Here is a 26,841-nt window from a genome sequence, read left to right on the forward strand (position 1 = left end):
CTCGCCATCCTAAACAGCTGAGGTTACTCAATTTATCCATAACAATTAAAGTAGTTTACTATTGTCTTTTAATTTAAATTATTTCCTGTTAACATAAATAAAAGGTCGAAACCGCTTGTAGTGAGTCCAAAATGACTCGAGAAATGCAGTTGTAGTTCAACAAGCAATCCCGAAACATTAAAATTGTTCACCAAGAAGCTGTGTCCTTGGTTGTGCTTAAACTTCCAAAATCTGCTTCGCGACATGCAGTATGAACCAAATACAAAACTCAGAAAACTGACCGCAAAACCAGCAAAGCTACATAGTAAACGTTTTTTTCCCGCAAAGCAGCTAAGCCACACGTTAACAGCAGGGCATAAAATAACTGAGAAACCAGAATTGCTTTCTAGACACCATGCTGGTCCATGCGCAGAGCTAGAGATAACTTATCCCACTCTGCTGACCGCCATGTTTTGGTCTTTGCATTCTCCACGAAAACGCGCGACAACATCCACGCAACGCGCGTTCACATCTGCGGAAGTTCTGGGTATCATGTCTAAAAATAACTTAAGAGGGATTACCTTTGGAATAACGCAAACATGGGGGGAGTCACTCTCTTACCTTTGTACTCTCTTGTTTTAATCTTCTAATCTAGGCTTATCACCTTTAATATATCGTAATTTACACAGGATATCCTTGTCGTAGCGTTTACTTCGCAAGGAAGTGTTTTTTGTGGTTTGGCAGCGTTGTTTTAAACTCGTTTCGTACGTGACAAACTAACCTGAGTATCAGGCCTTCCTAGTGAGAAACTGCCGTTTCCTGCTATCACTCTGGTATAAATAGGAGCACGTGTTTAGCTGGTAGTTAGTTCAGTTCTCGAGACTTACTAGGCAGATCGAAGAGCGGAGAGAGAAAGAGCTTGCTTCTAGCAAGGTAGGACTGATTTGTTTGTTTATTGTTATCACCCCGACCCCTCCACGAGGGAAGGAGGACGGGGGTGGGCGGTGCTTAACAGTACTTGTCCTCGCTAATTATTGCATAATTTTAGTCACTTTATCTTGTAGTTTTAGTTTTCGTAGTGCATCATTTTAGTTTAAACCTAGAGTTTTGATTTTGTTTCGTAACTCAAGCGAATCTAGATCTATTACAGTCGAACCTTTATCCTGTTGGGTGGGGGGTTGGGGGGGGGGGGGGGCCTCCTCCCCCCTTTTTTTTCTCTCCCGCCCGATTATCCGGACCTTGATTATCCGGATTTCTCGATTATCTGGACTTCCTTCTCTGGTCCCAATTTTTTCATGAATATTATTTAAGTCACATTCAAGACCAGATATACCTAAGTTCTACAACGATTTAAACGTTATTTCAAGGTGGTTTACCTGTCAAAAAACATTGGAAAACCTCTGATGTGTGGTTTCCAATCGAAGAACATTTAGGACCCATTTAGCACTTCGGCAGGCAACTTCCTCATTCAGTTTCCACTACTCCAGCCATAAAAACATTCACACAAATAAATTTGCTTTCCGGTCTTTGCTTACTTGTATTATACTGAAGTTTACATGGCAAAAAGGCAAAATTCAGAATGTTTAAATCCTTCTATGAAGTGAAAAACAACGTAGAATGTTCGATCGATCGTTCGACACCGCACGTTTGCACCACGTCTAGTCAGTAGTCACCAGGCCCATCACGATAGACGCATGGAAAGCCTGGAGCTTCAAAATTGTTTGCGAACGAATCGGCATGTTTTCGTCTGTTTGGTCGCCTTTTTCGGAGAAAAACTGCCTCAAAATAATCAATGTCTTCGGAATTTTTGTTTGTGAGAATGGTTAACAGCTGATCATTTTATCGTTGTTCAATGTGGAAAAATTCGCGGAAGATGGGGAGGATGCGAAAGTTAGCCAATTATGCGGATCCGCACCACCGCATCCTGTCAGATACCATTTGTTTGGCTCATTAATATTCATGCTTTCGATTATGCGGCGAGTCCGGATAATCGAGGTTCGACTGTAGTGCTTTTGCTAGACAAATACATTTATTTTTCATTCATCGGGAACGATTTCTTGTCTGTTTAGATTTCATTGTGTTTTGCTACTGAAGTGGGGCCGCATGTTCGTCTCCAAAGCTCTATTTTTGTTTGCTTCTGTCCACGTATTTATATCAAAAACGTTTTGTACTAAGTTCAACCTTTTTTATTGTCAAGTAAATCATTTTCAGTGTATTTTACAACTGTAAATCAGAAAGCTATGTTTTCTTTATGTTGTTTGATACACGGATTCGCTTCGTTTGTTTTCAACGGGGTTTTCAACCACGCGAGTCATGTTTTTAGGTCAGAGTTATTTGTTCGCAAATCAGTAACCCTTTTCTGTTCACCTTATAAACCTAGTATTTGCATATAAATTCCTGTTTCATGTCATGTTGTAGGCAATAAGTTCTATTTCACTGTAGAATCATTCATCGTTTTCAGAAGTTATTTTTCTCGCTTACGCGAATTTGCTTTTGCAACACGCGTCAGGATTTCTGTCACTCAAAGTTAGTTTATATTAAGCCTTAAAGGGGCAGTATCACGACAATCACTTCGAAAAGTAAAAGTCAAAAGAAATTTTTATGTTAAAGGAAACTTTAAAGTATTGGTAAAGCTTTGTCAAAAATGACTATAGCAGTCCACTAAAGTAATAAAAGATGCATCGTCATGAGTTATAAAGGCATGAGATTTCAAAGAAAAATTGAAAACGTCTGGCAGACGTTTTCAAACTCTGCCCATGTGTCATGGACAAATCGTTAAAAAATAAATACATTTTTCTCTCCTTTGAAATATTCACGCAATATCTTCACCTTGGTATTCTCTATGCAGTTTGTGAATGAGTGAAGCTATTAAGTCATAGTTTTAGCTCCGTTATAGCGAAATTTTATGCAGAGGTCAAAATCGCCATGATACTGCCCTACCGGGCTTTAAGTGTAAGTCACTTCCGTCACGTCACGTATTCCAAAATAATACTGTTTTTAAACTTGTATTTTCAAGTTCCTCGATTGGTTCTTGTTATTTTCTTGTACACTTATTTGTCATTATTATTTTGTAGTTGCTTTTACGCAACTATAGATAACTTGGTTTTGTAGTCTGTGAATGACTTTGTTTCATTTTGACTCATGTTGTTTAACTTGGTTTTTCAAGTTTATTTCCTGTCTTGTAATTGTCAATTTTTTATTACATGTAAAACATTCAGTTTGTTTTGTATTTTTCTACTAGGTGTAATCCATAAGTCCTTTCCGTTTATTTTTTTAGTTTATTCTGGTTTGTTTGTTCGCTTGCTGTATTGCTGATGAGTTAAGGCTTTCAATAAACAATTCGGCATAAGAACATCCTTGAATCCTGCTCGTTCCTGTCTGCCCGTCCGTCGCCGACCGTTACATCAGTCTCGCCGCCGTTTCTAAAATTATGCAAGCTTCACCGCTCGCTACCCCCCCCCCCGGGGGCGGCGGGGGGAGGGGGTGCGGCTCGATAGGGTATGGTTTTCAGGTATTTATTTGTGTTTAAGGTCGCGCAGGACCCTTGCTAACTTTCCTTAGCTGATATTGAAAATACAGGAAGATGTCACAGCTACCGGGAACACTAACTGAAAATGACTGCTACACGGGACAAAATTCTGCAATTTACGATAAGCCGCGTTATTCGTACGCGAACCCGGCAAACGACTTGGATTTCAGCAGTTTGGATGTGGCTGCTTTTACAAAAAACAGCAGTGTTTACAAAAATCAATCCCTCGACACACGTGCAGAGCTCGCAAGAGATGTCCGTCTTGAACCCATGTCCTACATGGAGCAGGCAGAAGTAGGCGGGAAATATTACAGGTCATCATCGCGACAAATGAGATGTCTCGTGGCTTTGAATGCAGTTCTGTCTGTTCTTGCCATAATTTGCCTTGGCTTGACGAGTTTTCTGTCTTATAAAGTGATGGTTAAGAATGAAGGAGAGAAATGCAAAGGATGTGACGGTCATTTAACCGTTACTGGTAAGTGCTTTGTATAAGTACTTGAAATAGCAATAGCTAGGGGCCTTGTACTGAAATTCTTCTAAAATTAATAGTGCCATTGATTTCCGAGTCAAGAAGTCGATGCAGACATTTGTGCCTCTCAGAGTGCCTCTTTTTAACAAGCTCGTCAAGCAACCGGTTGGTAAATTGATGACCACTTGAGAAAATACTGGGTTGTACCGTACATTTCTGTCATGTACAACTTAACCCTTTGGCTCCAACATGGCGATTCCATACTGTGCTCTCTAAATTTGCGTGAAACATTTTGACTGATAACTCCAGTACGGAATGACGTACAGACCTGAGACTTGGACAAGTAGTTTATATAGTAGTTTTCTACAACCTGTAATATTCTTGATTTTTTTTATTCAATAGTTTTGGATTTATTTTTTCGCAACGTGACAGTGAAATTCACCCATTGATTTATCCGGTGGATCGGCGTTATCCACCCTTTCAACAACTGGGCCTTGTAATACATCTTCTCTGTTTCGGGATCGTTGCTAAAGTTTTGGAATAGTCCTTCTCTCGACTAAAATTGCAACAGCAAGGAACATTAAATGAATGATAAGAATATTTGCAATTTATTAAAACTATAAGGCAGGGGAGCCCAACAAGAAAATTTTACTATAGGTGTCGGAACGTCGTGTTTACGTTCTAAATGTCCTTTTTGTGCAATTTAAAGAGATTTTTTAGACGCTAAGAAAAAAATCCTCTGTTCGGATATGAATAATATTACCCAAATTTACAAGCCGCTATTGCCTTTTCGAAAATCGTAGCTGGCATTTTTTCGTACCCAAAACGACATTTTTCTTTCTCCGAAAACAACAAGCGGAAAGTTTAAGCTAAAGAATTGAAAACTCCGTTTTTATCAAATTAACAATTTTTAGCCGTTTCTGGTCGTTTTCAAAGCAACCTGAAACAGCCTTATTGTGTCACACATTTTATTTTACACGTTGACTGTTTTAGCAGCCAGTTTAAAGCAGTGTAATTGTTCCACGGTCTCACCGCTCGTTTTTGCCTGTTTTTTCGCCCTCGCGTCAAAAAATCCGCCAGCCATGCAGGTTTATACTATGAAATTGCGGTATTTTCCGATTTTTTCTCTGCGATATCGCGATATTCAGTTGCCGATTTTTTTGCATGCGGTTTCTAGCAACCCTCAATGACCCCCTCTGTACCGGGTATGCTAAGATACCAGTTCATTTGGTGTTTTCTAGGTTTTCCATCAGTGATGCGGGCGCCCCGTGTTGAGTGGAAAAATCTCTCAGAAAGTGTACAAAACCTGAAGAGGAACATTTCATTCCTAGAGGAGGTCACAGCTGGCATAAGCACGGTACGTAGTGTTTTTTTTTTTTTTTTTTTTTTAGTGTAGTGTTTGCTGAGCGAGCTTGTTTCCACTAGTTCCGAGCGGAAACTTCCCTTTGAGAGGTCCTTTGATGAATGGAGGTCGCGGATTACAAATTACAAATATTTTTTTTTCTATTTTATGTTTCGTAGAATGAAATTTATTCATAATCATATGACATCTGATTCGTTCGTTCATTCTTTCATTCGGTTATTCGTTCATTCGAATAAAAAAAATTCCATTCCTTCCTTCCTTCCTTCCTTCCTTCCTTCCTTCCTTCCTTCCTTCCTTCCTTCCTTCCTTCCTTCCTTCCTTCTTTTTCTTTCTTTCTTTCTTTCTTTCTTTCTTTCTTTCTTTCTTTCTTTCTTTCTTTCTTTCAACGGTTTCTTTCTTTCTTGATCTTTCTTTCTTTCGTTGGTTCGTTCGTTCGTTCGTTCGTTCTTTCGTTCGTTCGTTCGTTCGTTCGTTCATTGACTTATTCATTGATTCATTCATTGATTTGATTTCATATTTGTAAAATTGTAAGTGGATTAATATTGTGGGTGCTAAATAGCTAGCTGACATATGTTGATCTGACGCTAGGTTTACGTTCCATGTGGCTATGCTCGCATTCTTGCATGGGAGCTGTTAAGATTATATTTGCCCTTGCATGTCAAATCGTTCTCATGCTTTGATCAAAGTTACCAGCGTTTTCCACGCATTTTATTTTCAGGAAGAAAAAGTACTACACGAGTCTGTGAAGAAGATTGCAGATAATCTAACACAACCGAGGGAAGAAATTAACAAGACACAACAAGACATGATTAACAATGTAAGATCTTTTTAATGGATATTTAATTTTTTTTTTTCAAAATGCCCGTGCGTGTTTATAACATATGCATGTTTTTGTTTCAGCAACTTCGCCGACTTCGTTGCCCCTTTTTGTTTTCGTAGGGGTTGGGACTAAACTTCGTCGACTAAAGCCTGGTTTCCACTAGCGAAGCAAGCACAAGCGCAAGGATAACAGTAGTAATGTACTACACTCTGAGGCAAATTTGCCTTAGAGATGTAGTACATCACTACTGCCCGCCGACTGGAACAAATATGGGGACAAAAATGGATTCAAATATTGGAATCAAATATTGGAATCAAAACTGAAATTCAAGCCATGGAAAATCAAAACTGAAATTCAAACCCTAGAAAAAAAAGCCTGTAAAACCAAGCCTGAAAAACCAACCCTAACTCAACCCTAGGTTCAAAATAAAAAACTTCTTATACTCTTTTTTAAAAATCTTGCATCTTAGTGCGTTTAAAACAAACCTCGTTGACATAACTGAAAATCAAAACCTAGGATAAACAGATGAGTTTGTCTTTAATATCCATAAGGATATGTTTCTATACAGCTATCCGATATGTATTTTATTGTGCGCTTGTCATATCCAAAGCTGTATACTTTTTCCTCATATTTGTTAACAATTTGTTTACTCTGTCTGGTTATCTTATTTTCATTTACTAATGTGAGTTCTTTGATATCGCCCTTAACCATCTTAATCATATTTGTGTGATTTAGTATTTGTGAATTTTCATGATTAAGGGAAAAACCTTTAATAACACATTTCTGTTTATTATCGCCATATATGAAACTGTAGTTTTTAGGGCCACCGCTTACAAAGGTACCTTTTATAACCTCACTGTCTAACTCATCTGTTAAATCACCTAACATATCACCTGTTTCTATTGTCTTACCATTTTTGGATTCGATATACACAATACTATCTGTATCAAAATATAATACCTGTTTATCTAAATAGTCTAGTTTTTCATACAACATTAGCCGTGCACTGCTAGTCGTAAAACATGCTACATAGATATTTGTATTATAGCTATTATCAACAAACTGATCTTTATAAGTATAACTCATCTGTACCATTTCTTCATTTATGAAGTTTATGTTTAAATTATCTATTGTATCATCGAGAACTACTTGATAAAATTCATTTATATCAGTCACGTATTTACATTGATTCATGTTATTTCGTTGGCCAAATTTTCCCCAAAGTGAGTTTAAACACATTTTTGCAATTGCTCGTAAACCTGAATTTTCATGTAATTCACCTAATTCAATGTCTAAATTCTTTTTAACTTTATTTCTAAAAATCATCTCGTCATTGTTATTTTTAAAATTATATTTTGTTGATTCAAGTTTTAGCTTCATGAATTTTTTTATATAACCTTTGAATAGATCATCGGATGAGTTCTCAAAATGCCAAACCTCATATATTTTTATAATTTTATAGCCTTTTTCAATGGCCTTATTGACCTCATCTGTTGTCCATGTACCAATAAATGCTCGTTCATTTTCACTATGTTGGCATCTTTCTTGTTGTTTTGATTTAGCACATGATATACACAGAGGGAACATTAGCTTTTCAGCCTTTTCACATTTGATTCTCTGAGGTAGAACAGCATGGTATAATTCTCTTGGAGCTAAAATTTTACATTTTATGAATCCATACCATTTTGTATCGTATTTTTCTGGTGATATTATTTTTTTAGGATGACCAATGGGATATTTTTTGTAGAACTGAACCGTAGGATATAAGGAGCAAAAGTCAACGTATTTACCACATTCGCCTTCTTTGAATTTGTACAATAATTTGGTAGCATTTGTACGCCCCCCGTAGAAAGCATCTCTAGGGTTTAGTTGCCCAACCACTTCTCTATACCAATCATTTTTATAATATTTCTGAAAACTTTTATCCTTTTTTAATTTACATTCCCACATTTCAATAAGATTGTAACCAGCAGTTGTTATTTTTTTGTTTTTATCTTGTGTTTTATTATACAAAGTACCCATATCACTTTGATTCTTATTATTGATAACATCAGCCTTGTAGCAATTTGGGCATCCATGCCAGAAGCAACCTTGAAATTCATAAATAGTATTTGTAGATGCACAAAAACCATCTACTTTTAATTTGTTATTGTTGCATTTGATAACTTTTTCACCACCTTCCAAGGCATGTTGAATTTTAATTTTATTTTTCTTACTTATGTAATCAAGCCATGCAATACTGACTGCACTATGGTTTTCTGTTTGAACAACGTTATCAACTACAGCTATGGTATTTTTTGGCATATAATTACCTCTATAAATAGCCATACAAACACCAGCTATTGTGATGTATTTTAGTGGATCAATATTTTCTTGGTTTATGAAATCTTGTCTGAATTTTAACATACATCTTCTTAATATATCAACATCTGACCTACAGTATTCAATTAATTCTTTTTTGAAATCGAAAACATAATTTTCATTAACACCATCATTATACCATTGTAAAAATTTTTGTCTATCATGGGTTTTCATTTGATTATACCCATAATGCTTTTTAGAAGGTATTTTTCCTATATAGTTTTGATTACAAATTTTGTTGAAATAATGTGGGAAATATCCTTTTTTCAGCTCGTTTAAACCAAACGTTTTAGGAAACGATGATAATGGTTGCTGAATAAAATTTAAGCTGTCGATTATCTTGATTCTTAATTGTGGAATTTCCATCATCATAATTTTTGCACCATTGTAAATACAGTAAGGTTTAAAACCATTATCAATACACCATTTAAGAATAAAATGGGAGTCGTACCCTTTGGAATTGTGAGCCAGAAGTGTGTATCCTTTATATTTTTCATTAAGAATACCACTACAAAAACTATTAATATCATTGAAGATTGATTCATTACCATTGAAATCATGGCCGATAGCTAAATTAACTTCATGTGTTCCAGTGTTTTGTGTACATTCGAAATCGAAAAATAAATATTTTTCATTATACGTTCTACATGAGTAGCAATAATCTTTTCGTTTTATGTTTTTATTTAATCTGCAAGGATTTTTGTTATCTTTGATGCAATTTCCACCCTTACACTTGATCTTTTTCATGAAACATTTATGTTTGCTTTCACAATAGCTATTACAATTATTACACATTTTGTAACCACATTTATGTATTTTAATATATGGTTTTAGGATGATTTGATTGCATTTTAAACATTTTGCTACACTGCTACACACTGAATCATCATCATCTTTTTTCGATCGATTTCTTGTATGGTTTTTAAAACAACTTTTACCATGAAAAACACGATTGCAGTGTTTACAGGTAACAGCTTTACCGCTACATTTATTACCATCTGGGAAATATTTGAAACAAGAAAAACATTTTTGGGCACATTTATGCTTATCCCGTCTAGTATAAGCTTTTTTACAAGAGTGGCAGTAATATGCTACATTAAGAAGTGCTTTCATTGATTTTACGACATCAAAATGATTACGTGTTTTGTATAAATAAATTTTGTCTGCTTTACCATTATTGGATGTATAAATAATCTCATTAAACTGCTCACTATCAATGATATTTATTTCTACATTCAAATATTTTGCAAAGCTATCAGCATCTTCAATGCTATTTCCAAAATCGTTAATTGCAACACAAGCCTTTTCATGTAAATCTTTCGCTAGAGTCTCTTGTAACTTCCGAGACTTGTTTAACCCGTCCCTTAGCTGTGTTGTGGTGTAATTTTCAGGATGTAGATTAGCATAAGCTGTTATAATGGAGCGGGCTAAGCATATTGAATCATTATTTTTTATTGTGATAATACACTGTTTCCTATTCACAGTTTGTTTAGATAAATATAACCGACCTTTGCCTGCCGGTATTTTGACAGATTGAATGATTATTTTGCAATTTTCTAAATCTATTTCTTTATACTCCAACGTATTGATTACATCTGAAAGTTGATTTAACTTGAAATCAGAAACTTTTAACAATTTTGTTGAGATAGGATGATCTAATTCATCATTTGAAATTACCAATCTGAATCTATCATTACCTTTTAACTGCCTTTTCTTTATTGTCATTTCAACCATTTTTTCAAATACACTGAAAACATCATTTTTATTGTTTATGAAATTTTTTCGTACATTTATTTTGAATTCATTGGTATAAGCATTGAATTTTTTATTCGCTGTATTTCCGATTTCCGTTATTTTGAATAGAGGTTGGTCATTGGATGTTGAATCAAAAATACTGTCATCGAAATTAAATTCATTGAGTGTCCTGTTTAAGGTCTTATCGGTCTTATATTTTTGAATTTTATTGATTACTTTTTGCCTTGTTGAGTTTTTTACAAGATCTATCCATGTATAGCCAAGTGTCTTTGCATCCCTCAGGTAACTTTTTGATAGTTGTTTAAGAGTATTATGGGTTTTTGTTATTGGTTTAGGAGTATTTGAATGAGATTGGTATGTCTTCTTTTTTGGTATTTTACGCGAGGGGGTGGGGCTTTGATTCGGCTTCTGGGGCTCGTGTGCTTTCGGCTCGACCTTTTGGTGCTCGTGTGCTTTTGGTTCGGCTTTTAGTGATAAAATGAGTTTTATAAGGTCGGTTTTAGATAGCTTGTTGAGATCAGATTCGTTCATTTTACTATTAGTTGAGATATTTTTTTGTGTCATTTTTGTGTACTATATAAAATCACCAAACCTTTAAGTCCTTTATAGTAAAAATTATTTTTGAGATTTTTGGTGCGTTTAAAGATAACCAGAAATAATATATTTTTGGTCACCTCAGGCAACAGAAAACAGCAATTTATATATACTGTGCTATACAATATATAATTATATAATTTTTCTTTATATGTTATTCATCAGGTATAATATTGAACCGATTATCTTCTTGAATACCTTTAATGACAGCATTTTTAATGTGTTTTTTAGTTCTCATGTGACTCCATTTTCCTGCAAGGCAAGTGTGATATTCACAAATATCACAATACCAAGGCTTATTAAGCATGTATTTCGTTTTTGATCTAGTAATAGCTTCTAATCGGTCTTTTTCGGTTGTATAAATTTTGTTCCTTCCCATTTATTATATACTATATATATATAATTCTTTATATGTTTTTTATAATGCGTTTAAGTGATAGATATAAACAGATAATTATTTTCTTTATTAATATATATAGAATGAGTGATATTACATTAAATATCAAACACCTGCCAGAAGCTGATGAAAGCTCGAATGATATAGTCTTCATAAATAAAATGTGGTGTATTCAGAGCATCCTTGAAGCTAATATTTGTATTATTAAAATGCTATCTTCGAACCTAAATAGCAGATCTGAAATATCAAAAATGAAGACAAAAATCATGCACGTTTAGAGTGTATACCTGAAGACCAGAAACGACGACGGGGAAGACCTCGTAAGGATCAACATTAAATACATAATTATTCAGTTTACGGTTTTAGCCATAAGTTATAAATGATTAATGACTAAAAAGATGGTTCGACAATGTTTACATTTGAAGACATTCTCGGAAATTATTAGGGGTTTTTCGATGGCGTGATTTTTCGACTTACGCGTCAGCAGGTTTTTTGATCAATGGCGTGATTTTTCGACTTACGCGTCAGCAGGTTTTTTTTATCAATGGCGTGATTTTTCGACTTACGCGTCAGCAGGTATTTTTAATCAACCAGTCTTTAAAAAGGGAGTTTTTTGATGAATTACGCGTCAGCAGGTATTTTTAATTTAGGCTATATCAAGTCGATAAATTCGTTTTTGAGGTCATGAGTAAGAATTTTTTTTATTATAAACTTTTGGAGTAAATTTTACTCCAAAAGTTTATATGCGTTGCGTATTCAATTACGAGTGTTTCCATAATTGCATTTTAGACGATATAACAATGCATGCAAACAGAGACAAACTCGATGATAGTCTTCATAACTTAATTCTATTGCCTTGAACCATCTTTATATAAATATATTTATATATGAGATGTTTTGTGTTACACAGATACATAGCGATATTAAAAATAATGGGTGAGGGTTCTTGTATCTTTTTGCAATGAGTTATTATATACAGGCGATAAAGTTGTTGATCATTGCTGTGATAAACCTGATATTTTGGAAGATGCATATATGAAAGTATGCCAAAATTGCGGGACTCAGAATTATAAATATGTTAGCGAGTATTTTGATTTTTACGAGAACAGACACAAAATATGGCGTAAAAGCATCTATCATCGTAAATACCATATTGAGAATGTTTTAAACGATTTATGTATTAAAAATAGAGTTCAATTGTCTCATAATCATCGCGATAAGATTTACAAAGTGTTTCATGAGATCGATACTATTCTTCCATCTATAAATAAAAGAAGAAAGAGGATGATCTCAACGAAATATATTATAAGACAGCTGTTTAAAATGCTCGGTATACCATACAATTTCATCTGTGTTACTGAATCAAAAAAAACGCGAGCTTTTAATGATCGGTATTGGGGTGAGATTTTAGCATTAAAATCGTCCCAGATCGCACGGATTATTCGGTAAATTTATCATCATACTTGAGCAGATATCGATCGATTATTGGACCTGTATCGCATATGTAGTCGTCAATGCTTTTCATTGTATTTAGGATGCTAGACGCATTATAATCGCCACTTCTCATAGCGCCTTTAATAGAGTTCAGAAAGGTGTTGATAGCTTTGGTAAGCATATATGGAGTTATGAATTTTTAGTTCGAGATTCTTATGTATCATCAAAGCCTGAATCAATAATGAAATTGTTGATATTGTGATCAAAGCAATACCACCAGTCGCTATAGAGGAGGCGAATCCGCTTGATGCAAATATGATAGACAATGAATTCCCTAATAATTTCCATTTTTTGAAACGTTTAACAGCCTGCTTGTAAGCCCAACATTTTCGATGATATGTTTGATAATAAGCTTTCAATTCTATAATTTGGTCTTCAGTAAGTTTGCTTGATATATGGTTCCATGTAAATATGCATTTTCGATGTTTAGTCATATATATTAGTTATATATGATTTTTTTGTTTTATCATTTTGTCATTTTAGCATTGCGCTTGTTCTTTATTGTGTAATACAGCTTCCTTATGTTTTGAATTAATCTCTCAATAGAATCAATAATATTGCTAACCAATTTCACTGTTTTCATATAATTTAATTAGATAAAATCGTTGGAGTTAGATAATTTATTCGAAGAATACAGCCTTTGTTTTATCTAAAAATTGGATTTTATGATACTCCCTACCATTTATCGGATATGCAGTTTTACTAAAAGCGATTCTTTGTACATAGTAATCTGAACTGATTTTAATGTTAGATGCATTGATATTAAACCCAGAAAATGTTTGATCAATACTCATAGCATTATTGCAAACAGCGATTCTAAATTTGGACCCTATTTTAGTATACCATAGATTCAGATATTTCCCTATATAAGCAGTTCTAATCTGCTCTATATATTCATCTAAATCATATTCAATTTTAATTTTTTTATTCTCAATGTTAATCCAAGGGTAATGAAAACTACTATCATCGCCCAATTTTATAAGAATTCTTTTATTAGGCCCTGCCTCATATTTAAATGTCAGATAAAAGGTAAAGTCGTCAGATCCAGTGATGTTTTCATTTAAATTAATTATGAAACTATTTTTAAAACCCTTTGTTATATCAAAATCTGCTAACAATTTTGTTGGATTAAAGACAAGATTATCTAATCCTGAAACAACAGCGCCGTTGCTATCTGACATGATGAATTTAGATGGATCCATTAAATCGAAATAATATTTCCCAAACAATTCATAATAATAGCTTTTGGGTTGCAATGTTTTGATCTGGTTTTCAAGAGTTAGTTTGAGAGCATTATTCAAGCTTGTCAACTGGCCTAGATTGATTGCATCGTTGTTATTTAAAGCTTCTTTTAAGCCAGTGATGGAATAATTAGACATATTTACAGCTCCCTCGATATATATTTGATCATTCTCCACGCGATATAGTTGGTCATATATGCTTGGTGAGATATTGGATTGATGTGAAGATATTCCATACACTGTGAAGTAAGTTTGTAGTTTTTGATCATAATTTTGATCAGGTTTCATCTTCATAACGATATCAATATAGATATAATTGTTACCGATTTGCTGAGATTTGGTGAATTGGCATATTAATCGAGCATATAGTTGCGTTCCGAATACCTTTGTGCTTATGTTATGAATTGTTTCAATTGAAGATATACCATCGATATGTATAGAACTAGGATCAATATCATTATTTGTCCATATCAACTTAAAACATAAGGTATATTGATCATTGGAAAGAAGATAGAGGTTTAATCCAACTCTTGAACTATAATACCGTTTTGAAGCATCAAGTAGTAATTTCATGTCAATCACCTTTTTGTTAATCTGATGCGGTGATTTGTCAAGGTATACTTCATCTCCTAATTCGATATCGTTTTCTTGACTTACTTGCTCACTGGGTTTTTCCATTATATATTTGAATTTGTTTTCACTATTAACAGATTGAACATGGCTTTGACTTACGTGATCTTGCATGTATTTGAGAGTAACAACATCATTTAAACTAGATGGTTCCTTTATATTAATTATTTTGTTATTGGCCATGTTAAGATTTGCATTCATATGATTTTTACCGTTAATATCAAGCTTTGTATGAAGACTATTCGCCAAGACATTTCCTTGAGTTCTTGTTAAAAAAGTACTGTCGGCATATATTTTGGAAGCCTTACTCTGAAGGGTATTAGCCAAAATAGCACCTGTTTTCTTTGTTATAAAAGTATTGTCGGAATATGTTTTATTAAGCGCGTCTCTGGAGTCAATATATTCTTTATTCATTACGTTTGACATATTGCTGTATCCTTGATCAAAATTCGGAACATTTATTATGCTGTTAAACGTTTGTTCATCGTGGGTATCTAGATCAGCTTTATTTTGTATTTTACTATCTATTTTTTGTTCAAGGTTGGTATCCATTAAATCAACGTATTCTTTCGATACTAGACTTGTTTTTTGGTACAAACCATCATAATACGGTTCTGTGTTGTGTATCACTGATTGATTAGCATCAAAATTGTTTCCTGCATCATCTTTTGTCAAACAATTCAATTTAAGATATCCTTTGTTGACACCTGAAGACAAATCAAGCCTATACGATTCATAGTCAGCATCGATGGCTACATCAGCTTGTGTATTTAACCTGAATATCTTTTTGTTATCCATATCGAAATCAGCTCCCAGTTGTTTAAAACCAATTGCAGGTTTTGCACTTTGAGAATATTTGGTATGCATAAAATCATTTTCGTCATTAATGTACCCCATTTTCTGTTAATATGTTAGATTAAATCTTCTCATCGAAATTTTTTGTTAGTGAATTTACGTGGTTTATCAATATATAAAAAGCTCGAATGGGTCTTTAGTTGCTTGCTCGTATAGCTCTTTTGGAATACTGTTTTCACGGCATATCAGTGCCCTCTCATTAGCACTTGGGAATTCGTAAATACAGAAATGCGAACAGTTAAGTCTTATGTCTTTTTTCGTTTTAAAATAGCTTTGAGACAAATATATCACGCTACAGTTTTTATGTCTCCCTTGTATGAAATAATCGATTAATGGTTTTTGATTTTTATCACAAACATAATCGTCAAATATCACGAGCTTTTGATTATCATCATTTAGTTTAGAAACATGGAATTATTTGGTCGTTACTAGCTTCAATAATGTTATAACCAGCTTCATCGCTTATTGGTTGGAACACATTGATAAGATTCTGGTATTTTAGACTGGTCTAAATTTTTTGCATATAAATATATTTTATCGAAATAAAATAAAGGTTTGTAAATCATATGCATTAAAGTATTTGTCTTTCCCATATTACTCGGAGAGCAAAGTAGCATACGAAAACATTGATTTGGCATGAAATCGTATACTTGTTTGAAAGTTCGAGACTATATCGTATTCAGTGTCATAGATTTGGTATTTTCATATTATATATATCAGTTATATAATATGAAAGACGCCTGAAAGACTAATGAAAGACTGATGAAAGACTGATGAAAGACTTCTGGAAGACTAATGAAAGACTGATGAAAGACTTCTGGAAGACCGATGAAAGACGATAATAATCTACACTAATATATATAAATGAGTCTATTAGCTTGGCAAAAAATTGCTGACCAAAAAGAGGAAGTTGAGAATCAAATCAAGAATATTAATAATCAAATAATGTCTTCAAAATTGCAAGATGAATTAGGACAAATCAAATTCATAAAAATGTTTAAACCAGTAACATCTCGTCTCGACACACAAATTGAAGCAACTAAAAAGTTGGAAAATAAAGGGGTAAGAGAGGGTGATCCTCTTCCAGAATATCCAATTGAAGCAGAAGATGGGGGTAGATGAAATGCCCAATTTCGAACCACCACCACCAATTGATGAAGATGAGGATGAAGATGAAATGCCCAATTTTGAACCACCACCGACCAATTGGAAGAGGGATGAAGATGAAATGCCCAATTTTGAACCACCACCACCAATTGATGAAGATGAAACAGAAGATGAAGGTGAAATGCCCGATTTTGAGCCATCAACAACACGGAAGAGAAAAGAATGGACACCTAGCTCTTTCAAAAAGGCTGATCAAAAGGAATTAGATAATGAACGCAAATATCTAGCTGAAGAAAGGCGTCGCGTCAACGTTTTATTAGGGAAGCTCTAAAAAAGTGGTGAAAATTTTATCAAATCAGGTAAATATGAAGGAAAGTCATATGATGAGCTGTCGGGACTATCCGAAGATTTTACAAAAAAAATTGATAGAATCGAAGATCAGCTGTTACTGACTAGACAAAAAAAGCAAAGAATGGAATACAACAAAGTTCCTTTCTCAGCTTCGGATTTAGAGGAAAAATCAAAAAAATTAAAAAAGACCCCCCGTAAAACTAAATATAAGAAAAAACCAGCTATAGAAAAAGCATTATTTGATAAGATAGAGGGTATTAGGAGGGAGACAGCGCCTGATTCTGATAGAGAAGAAGATGAGTGGGAAGGCAGTGGTCTAGCCCATAATTATAAGGCTATTTATTACAGAGACCCTGAAAAACTTATTAAAAAATTGGATATAATTTGCGGAAGCATTAACGCTGGGAATACGAGTTATGAATTAAAAAACCAAGGTATTACAATATTGGATGAACTGTTAAGAGTGAAAAGAATTACAAAGCGTCTATATGAAAAAATTTATAACAACTATTTTATCTAATTTAAATATATATTATGGAAAAGCATTTAATACTTAGTTCATTCAGGGCGAAAAGACAAGCCAATAATTATAATCAGAAAGCACATGATTTTACAATTTATCTTGACCAGCCTTTATTCCTAGATCCAAATAAAAATTATGAAATGGCACTAGACGAAATAATCAGTATGACATATTCGTGGTATAACCTTTCAGCCTCATTCGGTAACAATAAAATAAGATATCGAAAAACCGTTGGTAGTGATACAAGTTTTAAAAATATTGAATTTCCTAATGGAATGTATTCATATACAGACATTGATACTTTTTTAAAAAATACAACTGGTAAAGATGGTGATGATTATCCATTTTCAGTTACGTTTGATTTATCATTATTTAGAACAATAATAACCATAAAGCAAAATTATGAATTAGGTCTATCTGTATCAGACTTTAATTTGATTCTGGGTTTTGAAAAGAAAATTTTAACTTCAGGGAGTAATATAAGTGACAAAATACCTGATTTAACAAGGAGCGTTGATATGATATGTATTCATTGCGATTTGACTAAAAGATCCTTGACAGATGAATCAAGAGACGTTTTATTTTGTTTTAGTATTATAGCACAAGGAATTCGTAGGTCATTTCCTTTCACTCTTGAACCGAGAAGATTGAAATTTTCTCCAATTAATAAAAATAGCATTGATTCAATTCGAATATATATAACCGATTCGTATAATCGTCCCATTGATTTAAATGAAATCGATACGGCGTTTCATATCGTTATCAAAGAGGTGAATTAATCTAAACTAATAATATAAAATGAATCGAGTATACGAATGGTCAAAATTTTATAACCCTAAAAAAGGTTTATATCAATATCGCCATAAAGGATCAGGTTTAATAACTAATGATTTATCAAATATCGGACAATATTCTAAAAAAATGATAAAAGATATCAATAAATCACCAATAATCAAAGCACAAAAGAAAAGTTTAAAAACCGTGTTAAATAGAAGTGAAAAAGCTGGGGATCTTATTTTGAAACGATTAGCACAATTGAAGTAAATTATATAATCTAATAATATAAATGAGTTTCAGAAGCATAGAAAATGTTGAAAAAGTTGATTATCTCAGATTCAATCTGCAAACACCTATTATTCAGCCGGCAAATGGCTTATATCAGGAAAAAACAGGGTATATATTCAATATGACCGATCGCTCTTCATGGTTCGATTGGTATAACGGATACTTTATCGTCAAATACAAACTTCAGAAAAAAGCAGATGGAGCAAATATTATGCCAATGTTTTAGCTACCCCTGTTTTAACCTCAACGATAAATGATAGTTCCAGTATTATAAATCACATTATGATAACTTCAGGAGGTAAAAAACCTTACGATGGTAATGACCTGCATAAAATCTGTTTCATAAAAGGATTGCTTGAATTTTCTGATGACTATAGCCGTACAGTAGCTACCAATTTTAATTGGTATCTTGACGATAGAGCTGTATTAGTGGGCAATTTGACAACAGCCCCAAAAGTAGGAGCAATTAAAAGAGCTGAATTGTGCGCAGAATCAAAAGACGTATATGCTTGTATTCCGTTGAATAGGTTTTCCATTTTTCAAGAACTACGAGATAAAATGATACCACCTATGCAAATCGAACTAAACATAACACTAAATGATGATAGAGAGTTTATTTACAGAGTTGGGGGTGATGAAACACGATATATTGTTTTAGATTTTCAGTTATGGTTACCACGTTTGAACTTTACATCGGCAGGACAAAAATTAGTAAATAATACCTTTTTAAGGCCATCAAAATTTACATATTTAAGAGAGTTTATTAAGCATTCATCACCAACAACTGCAATATCCGGAATATATCAAATTACTCCTGCTATTAAAAATGCAAAGCATGTTTTTGTTTATCTGCAAAGAAACAAGTCAAATAATGAATTAGAAAATCCCTTTATTTTTGATACTTTTAAAATAAATGCGGGTGATGATGCATGTAAACTTTCCACTTGCCGTTTGCAACTTGGGACTTCGTTTTTTACTCCAGAACTAGAGTATGATTGTGATTTTAAACCAAGATTATATAATGACATTCTAGAATATGCATACAGAACCTATGACTATAATACAGGAGCGCAGTTAAATTTACAGAATTACTCTGAATTATTTCCGATAATATATTTTGATTTAAGAAATCATAAGGAATCGGTTACTGATGATCCAAAACAGTTATTGTTTCATTACAGATTGAATGTACAAGCTACTGACGATTATATGATATACGCTGTAGTTCTTTATGAAGAAAAAATTGTAATTGACAAAATTGGAAATGAACTTATTTTTATGTAATATTTAATCTAACACTATTATATATAGAGCAAGACTATGAGCACAAAATATATTTCAACATATATTCCTCTTTCAGAAGGCCAAATAAAAAAGCTAGCCAGAGCAATCAAAAATTCAAGTGAAATCAGTTTATTAATTAACAAGAATCAGATAAAAAAGAAGGGTAATACTGAGTTATACCTTACAAAAAGACAAATAACACGGCATAATAAAGTAAAAAGTGAAGGTAAAGGCATTACATTGAGTTTATCTAAAGCACAAATAAGTAAAATGCGAAAGGTAATTGGAAAAGGAACTCAAGTCACTCCTGATAAAGGAGGGTCCGGTATGCAAATAGAATACCCTTATTATCCATCACCAAACATTAGGAAACAAAGATCAAAAAACGGTGGTAAAATCAAACTACCAAATAAGAGAGATGCATTATCTTACAGACCGCCACCATTCATCGGTTCTTGGGGTGAATATGATAAATTTCTTAGAACAGGTGGATTGGTGCTTCCAAAAAAAAAAGATCTTGAAACCAAAAAAAAAGTAAAAAAACCTACATTTATCAAAAAAGCTCTAAGTAACAATGATCTAATGAGATGGTGTAAGTATTTAAATATTAATATCACAGGGATATACAGCAGAGATGAACACATGCCTAAAAAACATAGCCCATGTATCATTAATTTAGACAGCTATGAAGGTGTTGGTACTCATTGGACTTGTTGTATTAATGGTAAAAGGAAAAATACTTTGTTATATTTTGACAGTTTTGGATTAAGTTACCCTCAGGAATTTTTATTGAGAGCTAAAAAAGATGGTATAAAAGAAATATTATATAACAACACACATTATCAACATATCAAATCAGTTCTTTGTGGCTATTATTGTCTTTATTTCCTGCATCAAGCATTGGTGTACGATAAAAAGTATCACGATATATTAATGCCATTATCAATGTCTGATACGATGTACAATGAACGTTTTATAAGCAATTATTTCAAAAATATGTAATCATATTATATATAAAATGGTAAAATCGTTTTGCGTGAACGTGAAAAAATACAAACTGAATTCAGTTCCTAGCTCTGAAATATATGTTAGAACAAAAAACAATCGTTTAATGCTCAAATCGAAATGCGCTTCTTGTGGTATTACTAAAACTCGTTTTGTTAGCGATAATAAAAAGACACGAGGGGGTAGATGTCGGACAGACGATCAACAAAAAGATCGGCCAAAAAATACCCGGGTTTGCACAAATTCAGGATCTTAGATTGGTTATCATTAGTGCTACCGGAGTACAAAAAAGGAAACATTAGATAGACGTTCTGGAGTGGAGACATCGCAAAAGGTGCCTTCAACACGAAAACCGGATTATTCTCAAAGAAATTCTGGACATCTCCAAGTGAACACCAAGATCCTTCATGCTCTGGTACTATTTGGGATAAGAAATCTAAAAAATGGCGAAACACATACTGTGATTAAATATCTAATGTATATATATATATATATATATTTTATATATATATATATATATATATATGTGTAAATCATACTGTGTTTCATGTAAAAAGAATACTGAGTCAATGAATTCTAAAAAAGTCAAAGCAAAGAATGGCCGTCTTATGGAAAAATCAAATTGTTATATTTGCGGTAAAAAGAAGAGTAAATTCATAAAAAGTCATAGGGTGGGGCTCTTGCACGTTATAAACCCCCTTCTACTGTTGATAAAATAGCCTATGTAGCATCAAATTTCGTAACTCCATCACCTAGCTTTGCTTCAATGGCAAGACTTTTAGCAGGGCAAGCTCTCAAAGGTGTAAAAGACAATGTTGATTACTATAAAAAGGGTAAGGGTCTTGATATTCAAAAACACTTATCAAAACTTGGAGAACTACACATGAGAACACCTACAGGCAAAAAGTATAATTATTGTGGTCCTGGTACTAAATTAAAAGAACGATTGGCTTCTAATGATCCTAAATATAGAGATCCAATAAACAATCTTGATAGCATATGCCAACAGCATGATATTGATTACAGTAATTCAAAATCACTAGCTGATAAACATAAGGCAGATGATCTTATGCTTAAGAAAATATCAAAAATAGCATTCAAAGATCGTCCATGGGGCACTACAGCAGTTCAAGCTTTAATTAAAGGAAAAAAGACAATCGGACTTGGTGTTAAACAGAAAAGGAAGCCAAAAAACGGAAAACGGCGTTGAGTAAAAATGATTGGTCTCAACAATTAGCCGATGAGTTACATAAACCAATCAGACGAAAATTTAAAACTAGAAGAGTAATATCAAATGGAATTGACGACATATGGTCTGCTGATTTAGTTTTTATGGATAAACTTTCAAAATGGAATAAAGGTTATAAATATCTATTGACTATAATTGACGTATTCAGTAAATTCGCTTGGGCTATACAATTGAAAGATAAGAAAGGTGCATCAATAACTAGCGCTTTCAACAATATTATCATTAATGACAAGCGTAAACCTGAATATCTCTGGGTTGATAAGGGATCTGAATTTTATAACAAAACATTCAAGGAATGGCTAAAGCAAAATGATATTAACATGTATTCCACTTTTAATGAAGGTAAAGCTGTTGTTATTGAGAGATTTAATAGAACTTTGAAAAATAGAATGTACAAACAGTTTACTATTCAAGGTAATACACAGTATCTTGAAATGCTACCAAAAATAGTAAAAGAATATAATAATACAAAACATAGCTCTATCAAAATGACACCCACAGAAGCTTCAAAGAAAAAGAATGAAGGAACTGTTTACTTTAACCTATACGGTGATATGGAGCCATTATCAGCTAAACCAAAATTTAAGGTTGGTGACAAGGTCCGAATATCTAAGTATAAACGAATTGTTTTCGATAAGGGTTATATACCGAATTGGAGTGAAGAAATGTTCGTAATTACTAAGATCCAACATACTAATCCCATTACATACAAAATAAAAGATTTGAATGATGAAGAAATAAAAGGTAGCTTTTATGAACCTGAACTGTTGAAAGCAAAGCAGGATGTATTCAGAATTGATAAAGTGATCCGTAGAGACTACAAAAAGAAACAGGCTCTTGTCAAATGGAAAGGATATAATGATGATTTTAATAGTTGGATACCAATGAAGGATCTACAACATATATAAACGCACTATAAAAATTTTGAAAAAGTATAAGAATTTTTTTGATAACCAAATCTAAAACCAACTTTGAAACCAATTTGAAAAAATAATACATTTAAGAAACAATTTTGACTAAAAAATGAAAGTTATGATTGGTTGACATACTAAACATAGGGCAGATGTTCAAGGTGTTTAAATATTAATAATGAGACAACTCAGCGAAGTATATACCTGATTTTCCATATTTTAAAAATAGTATAAGAAGTTTTTTTTATTTTGAACCTAGGGTTGAGTTAGGGTTGGTTTTTCAGGCTTGGTTTTACAGGCTTGGTTTTCTAGAGTTTGAATCCATTTCATGTAATAATTGATTTTCATATTAATTTAACAAATTAATATGAAATACATATAATATTTATCCAACACTGATTTCCAGCACTGTTTCCATATTTGATCCCATTTTTGGACCCAATATTTGGACCCAATATTTGGACCCATTTTTATCACCATATTTGGACCCAGTACTGGAAAGTAGTATGTACTATATCTCTAAGGCAAATTTGCCTTAGAGTGTAGTACATACTACTGATAACAGCTCTTATTTCACCGTGAAAACGGCTTCGACTCAAGCACAAGCACAAGCCCATTGCATTTTAATACTTGTACTTGTGCTTGCGGCAAGCACAAGCAGAAGGATCAAAATTTGTCATTTTTTGCGTGGTTGCGCATGTGCTTGCGCTTATGCTTGCGTCGTTAGTGAAAACCAGGCTTAAATTTTCGCGATGTTCAGCGAGTAAAGTATGAAACGAGTGAGGAAATTACAAACTTAAGCCTCCTAATAAAGCGAAAATCGTCCATTTAAGAGAATGACGAAATTAAAACCTGCGCGAAAATTTAAAGCATTTTAGTCAGAGTACTTGGAATAACGTTTAAGCGTTTAATTATTGTCGAGTTTTCTTTGTAGATTTGCCTTTATGAAAACCGTCCACGATTATTTTACTTTTTGTAACTTTTCGTTTTTCTTTGCAGAAACAAGCTATAGCTGCCCTTAACTCGACCTTTCTGAAGCAAGGCGATTTGTTACATTTATGGCGGAAATTAAATTCAACTGACAAGGATCTTCGTGACGTCAATGAACAGGTACACATATCTTACGTGGCCCTCTGAGAGGGCCTCTAGAAAGGCGGACTGGGAAGGGTGTTAATGTTTCCCAGGCCTGTTCGTTGAATACAATGGCCAATGTTCCTATTATGTTCCTTGCTGGAATGTTCAGTAACTTCTCCCTAAAATATTTTAAAGGACCTTCTTCGGTTGTTTCTAAAAGGTCGAAAACGGTCACCATGAAAGTCATCGATTTTAAATAAACGCTGGTTATTAGAATATACGCAGGGGTGTTCTCTCAAAATTGAACCATGTGGATCTGGCGTTTCTTTGCTGGCCTGACCTGCGTTTACTCGCGGCCCGGTGTGTAATAAAAAATACTGTATCAAGTACTTTGAACTTTAAGAACTAAGTTGGAAGAAACAGTTGATTAATTATTGATTATTTTTTCACCTTGCAGATGATCAACATGAGTAAGGCCACACCTTCGAGAGGACCTCCTGGGTATAATGGTACCGAGGGCCCCGTCGGTAGAACTGGACCTCCGGGACCACGAGGATTACCGGGGCCTGGAAACAATCTAACGCTCTGCAGCTACAAGAAAAAAGAAAAAAAGGCTTCTATTAAACCCGGGCCATATGCAAGCGCGTCCATAACTGTGACAGAGCAAATGGTACGTTACATATAACCCGCAAATCTCACCTTGTTTATGAGTAAAGTTGGCTTACCTATTGCATAAAATGGACTATAAGAAAGAAAAGTTTCTCGTTGCCATAAGCGGGGGCGAGTGCATACAAATTTAACAGACGAGTTAGTCTCCAGTTCGCCAACAACACAACAACGTTGTTTTGCCAGGATACTTTCTACAATGTGTAGATCCGGGGCTTAGGGCTGTCCTAAAGTTGCTCGAAATTTCTTGAAAAGTAGCTCAAAATTTGTTCCAATATCCGAAGAGCTGCTCAAAACGTTACTTTTAAAGAAGAAAAATTTTCAGATGTAGGCTAATTTCCCTTTGAAGGTAAGATTTCTTAGCATTTTCATGCAATTTAACTGTAACAGAAATATTTCTAAATAACATTTTAAGGCCAAAATTAGTTAAATTACAAATAATTATTTTACTAAGAACAATCGGGAATACACTGATGACGTCATGTTTCCAGACGAGTTTTTAATGCTGAATGATCTGAAAGTTGAAGCATGTTCTGAACTTTCTCGGCAAAGTTTGGCAAATTTGGTTAATCTTCGGAGAAATTCAAAAAATGCTCGGAAACATTCGTATGGCCTTCGAATAACACTTAGAACTAAATCTTCGGTCTTGAAATTGCAAAAAGTTAATCGAAAAGAAAAAGTTGCTGAAAAGATGAAAAGTTGCCAAAAGTTGCCGAGCATCAAAGAGGTTAATTGGTGCGGCTTTCTCGCATTGTATTCCCCATTAGATTTAAAGAAGTTGTTTCTTTTCTTCCAACTTCTTTTATGCCAACCATATAAATACATATAAATGACAAACATGTCTTTTCTATCTGTCACCAGGGCACGCGAATCATGGCTGTTCACTGTGATACAAATGACGCTAAAGTAACTCTGCTGAAAGGTCTCATTGATACAAATCAAAGACAAGAATACAAGTGTCAATGTGAAAAATCCTTGTACACCGACGACAGTGACATGTATTGCTATATTCATTATTGGGAGTGCCCTGTAAATACAGTAAAACCCCGGTAACTCGAACTCTGAAGGGAAACGAAAAACAGTTCGAGTTAGCGGGGTTTCGAGTTATAGGGGTCGATTGAATATTTAATTTGCCAAGTTAATAATTGATAGTTTACTTATTTTTCATTACTTCAGTATAAAGTACAGTGCAAATTAAACTTACCTCCTCAGAAACTCTAACACGATCAAACATTCTTATGATAAGAGTGTTAAATGGCTGTCAAATACGTGATCTGTTCGTTGCTCTAATCAATGGGCAACTGCGGCGAGTTGTAAAAACCGGAATTCGAGTTATGGGGGTAAATTTGACCCAAATTTTGATCAAGGGAAACGAAATTTAGTTCGAGTTACCGGGGTTCTACTGTACATAAAGACAGTGCACTGTAAAAACAAGGTTTTTTGTTATTTTAAAGTTATGCGCGCTCTACATTTACATTTATTGTTGCTTAATTGTGTAAATGTGTTACTTAACTCTTATATGACGGACCATTAATTTTTTGGAGGAGGGGAGGGGGGGGGGGGGGAGAGAAATGAAAATATATATAAAAAAAATTGTCTGCAGGGCCTAGAAAGACCAAATAAATTGTTTGAGAACACGGTATGTATAACACAACATAGTTTGCATTTCGAAAAAAAAAAATGCTTGCAGAGGTGCATAAACTTAAGCCCGGGTCAAACGAGGATGAGAGTTGATGAGAGTTCAAACTCTCACTCTCGTTAATCGTTTGACATGGAACTCTCATGCATGCACTACTCTCATCGACTCTCATGCACTCTCATGCGCTCTCATTAACTTTGAACATGCTCAATTTTTTCATGATGAGATGAGAGTTTTCTCTCGATTGGCCTGAGTTGATGATAGCCGATGAGAGTTGACGAAAACTCTCATGAGAGTCAGCTCTCATAAACTCTCATCCTCGTTTGGCCCCGGCTTTAGAAAAAGTTTGCAGAGGAAACTTTTTCATATCCCCCCGCCCTACCACTTCCAAAAAAATAACAGCACTATATTGAACGGAAAAGTCCACTTTACCTTTAAACACCCCTCTGTAACAGACCTGGTGAAACCCGACCTGGTGGG

At 33.9% G+C, this 26,841-nt stretch overlaps 1 protein-coding gene across 1 annotated transcript; it reads left to right on the forward strand.

Annotated features, from left to right (window-relative positions):
- The first annotated feature begins 868 nt into the window (after positions 1-868).
- Positions 869-26,152, forward strand: LOC144666386 (uncharacterized). The gene is made up of 7 exons (XM_078527812.1): positions 869-912; positions 3,559-3,983; positions 5,219-5,334; positions 6,059-6,157; positions 23,982-24,092; positions 24,514-24,726; positions 25,584-26,152. The coding sequence occupies exons 2-7, from the start codon at positions 3,563-3,565 to the stop codon at positions 25,773-25,775; spliced, it is 1,152 nt and encodes a 383-aa protein (XP_078383938.1). The 5' UTR covers positions 869-912; positions 3,559-3,562; the 3' UTR covers positions 25,776-26,152.
- Positions 26,153-26,841: the final 689 nt, after the last annotated feature.

This window comes from Oculina patagonica, chromosome 9 (genome assembly GCF_052425735.1).
Source record: "Oculina patagonica isolate OP01 chromosome 9, crgOcupat, whole genome shotgun sequence".
NCBI classification, from domain to species: Eukaryota; Metazoa; Cnidaria; class Anthozoa; order Scleractinia; family Oculinidae; genus Oculina; species Oculina patagonica.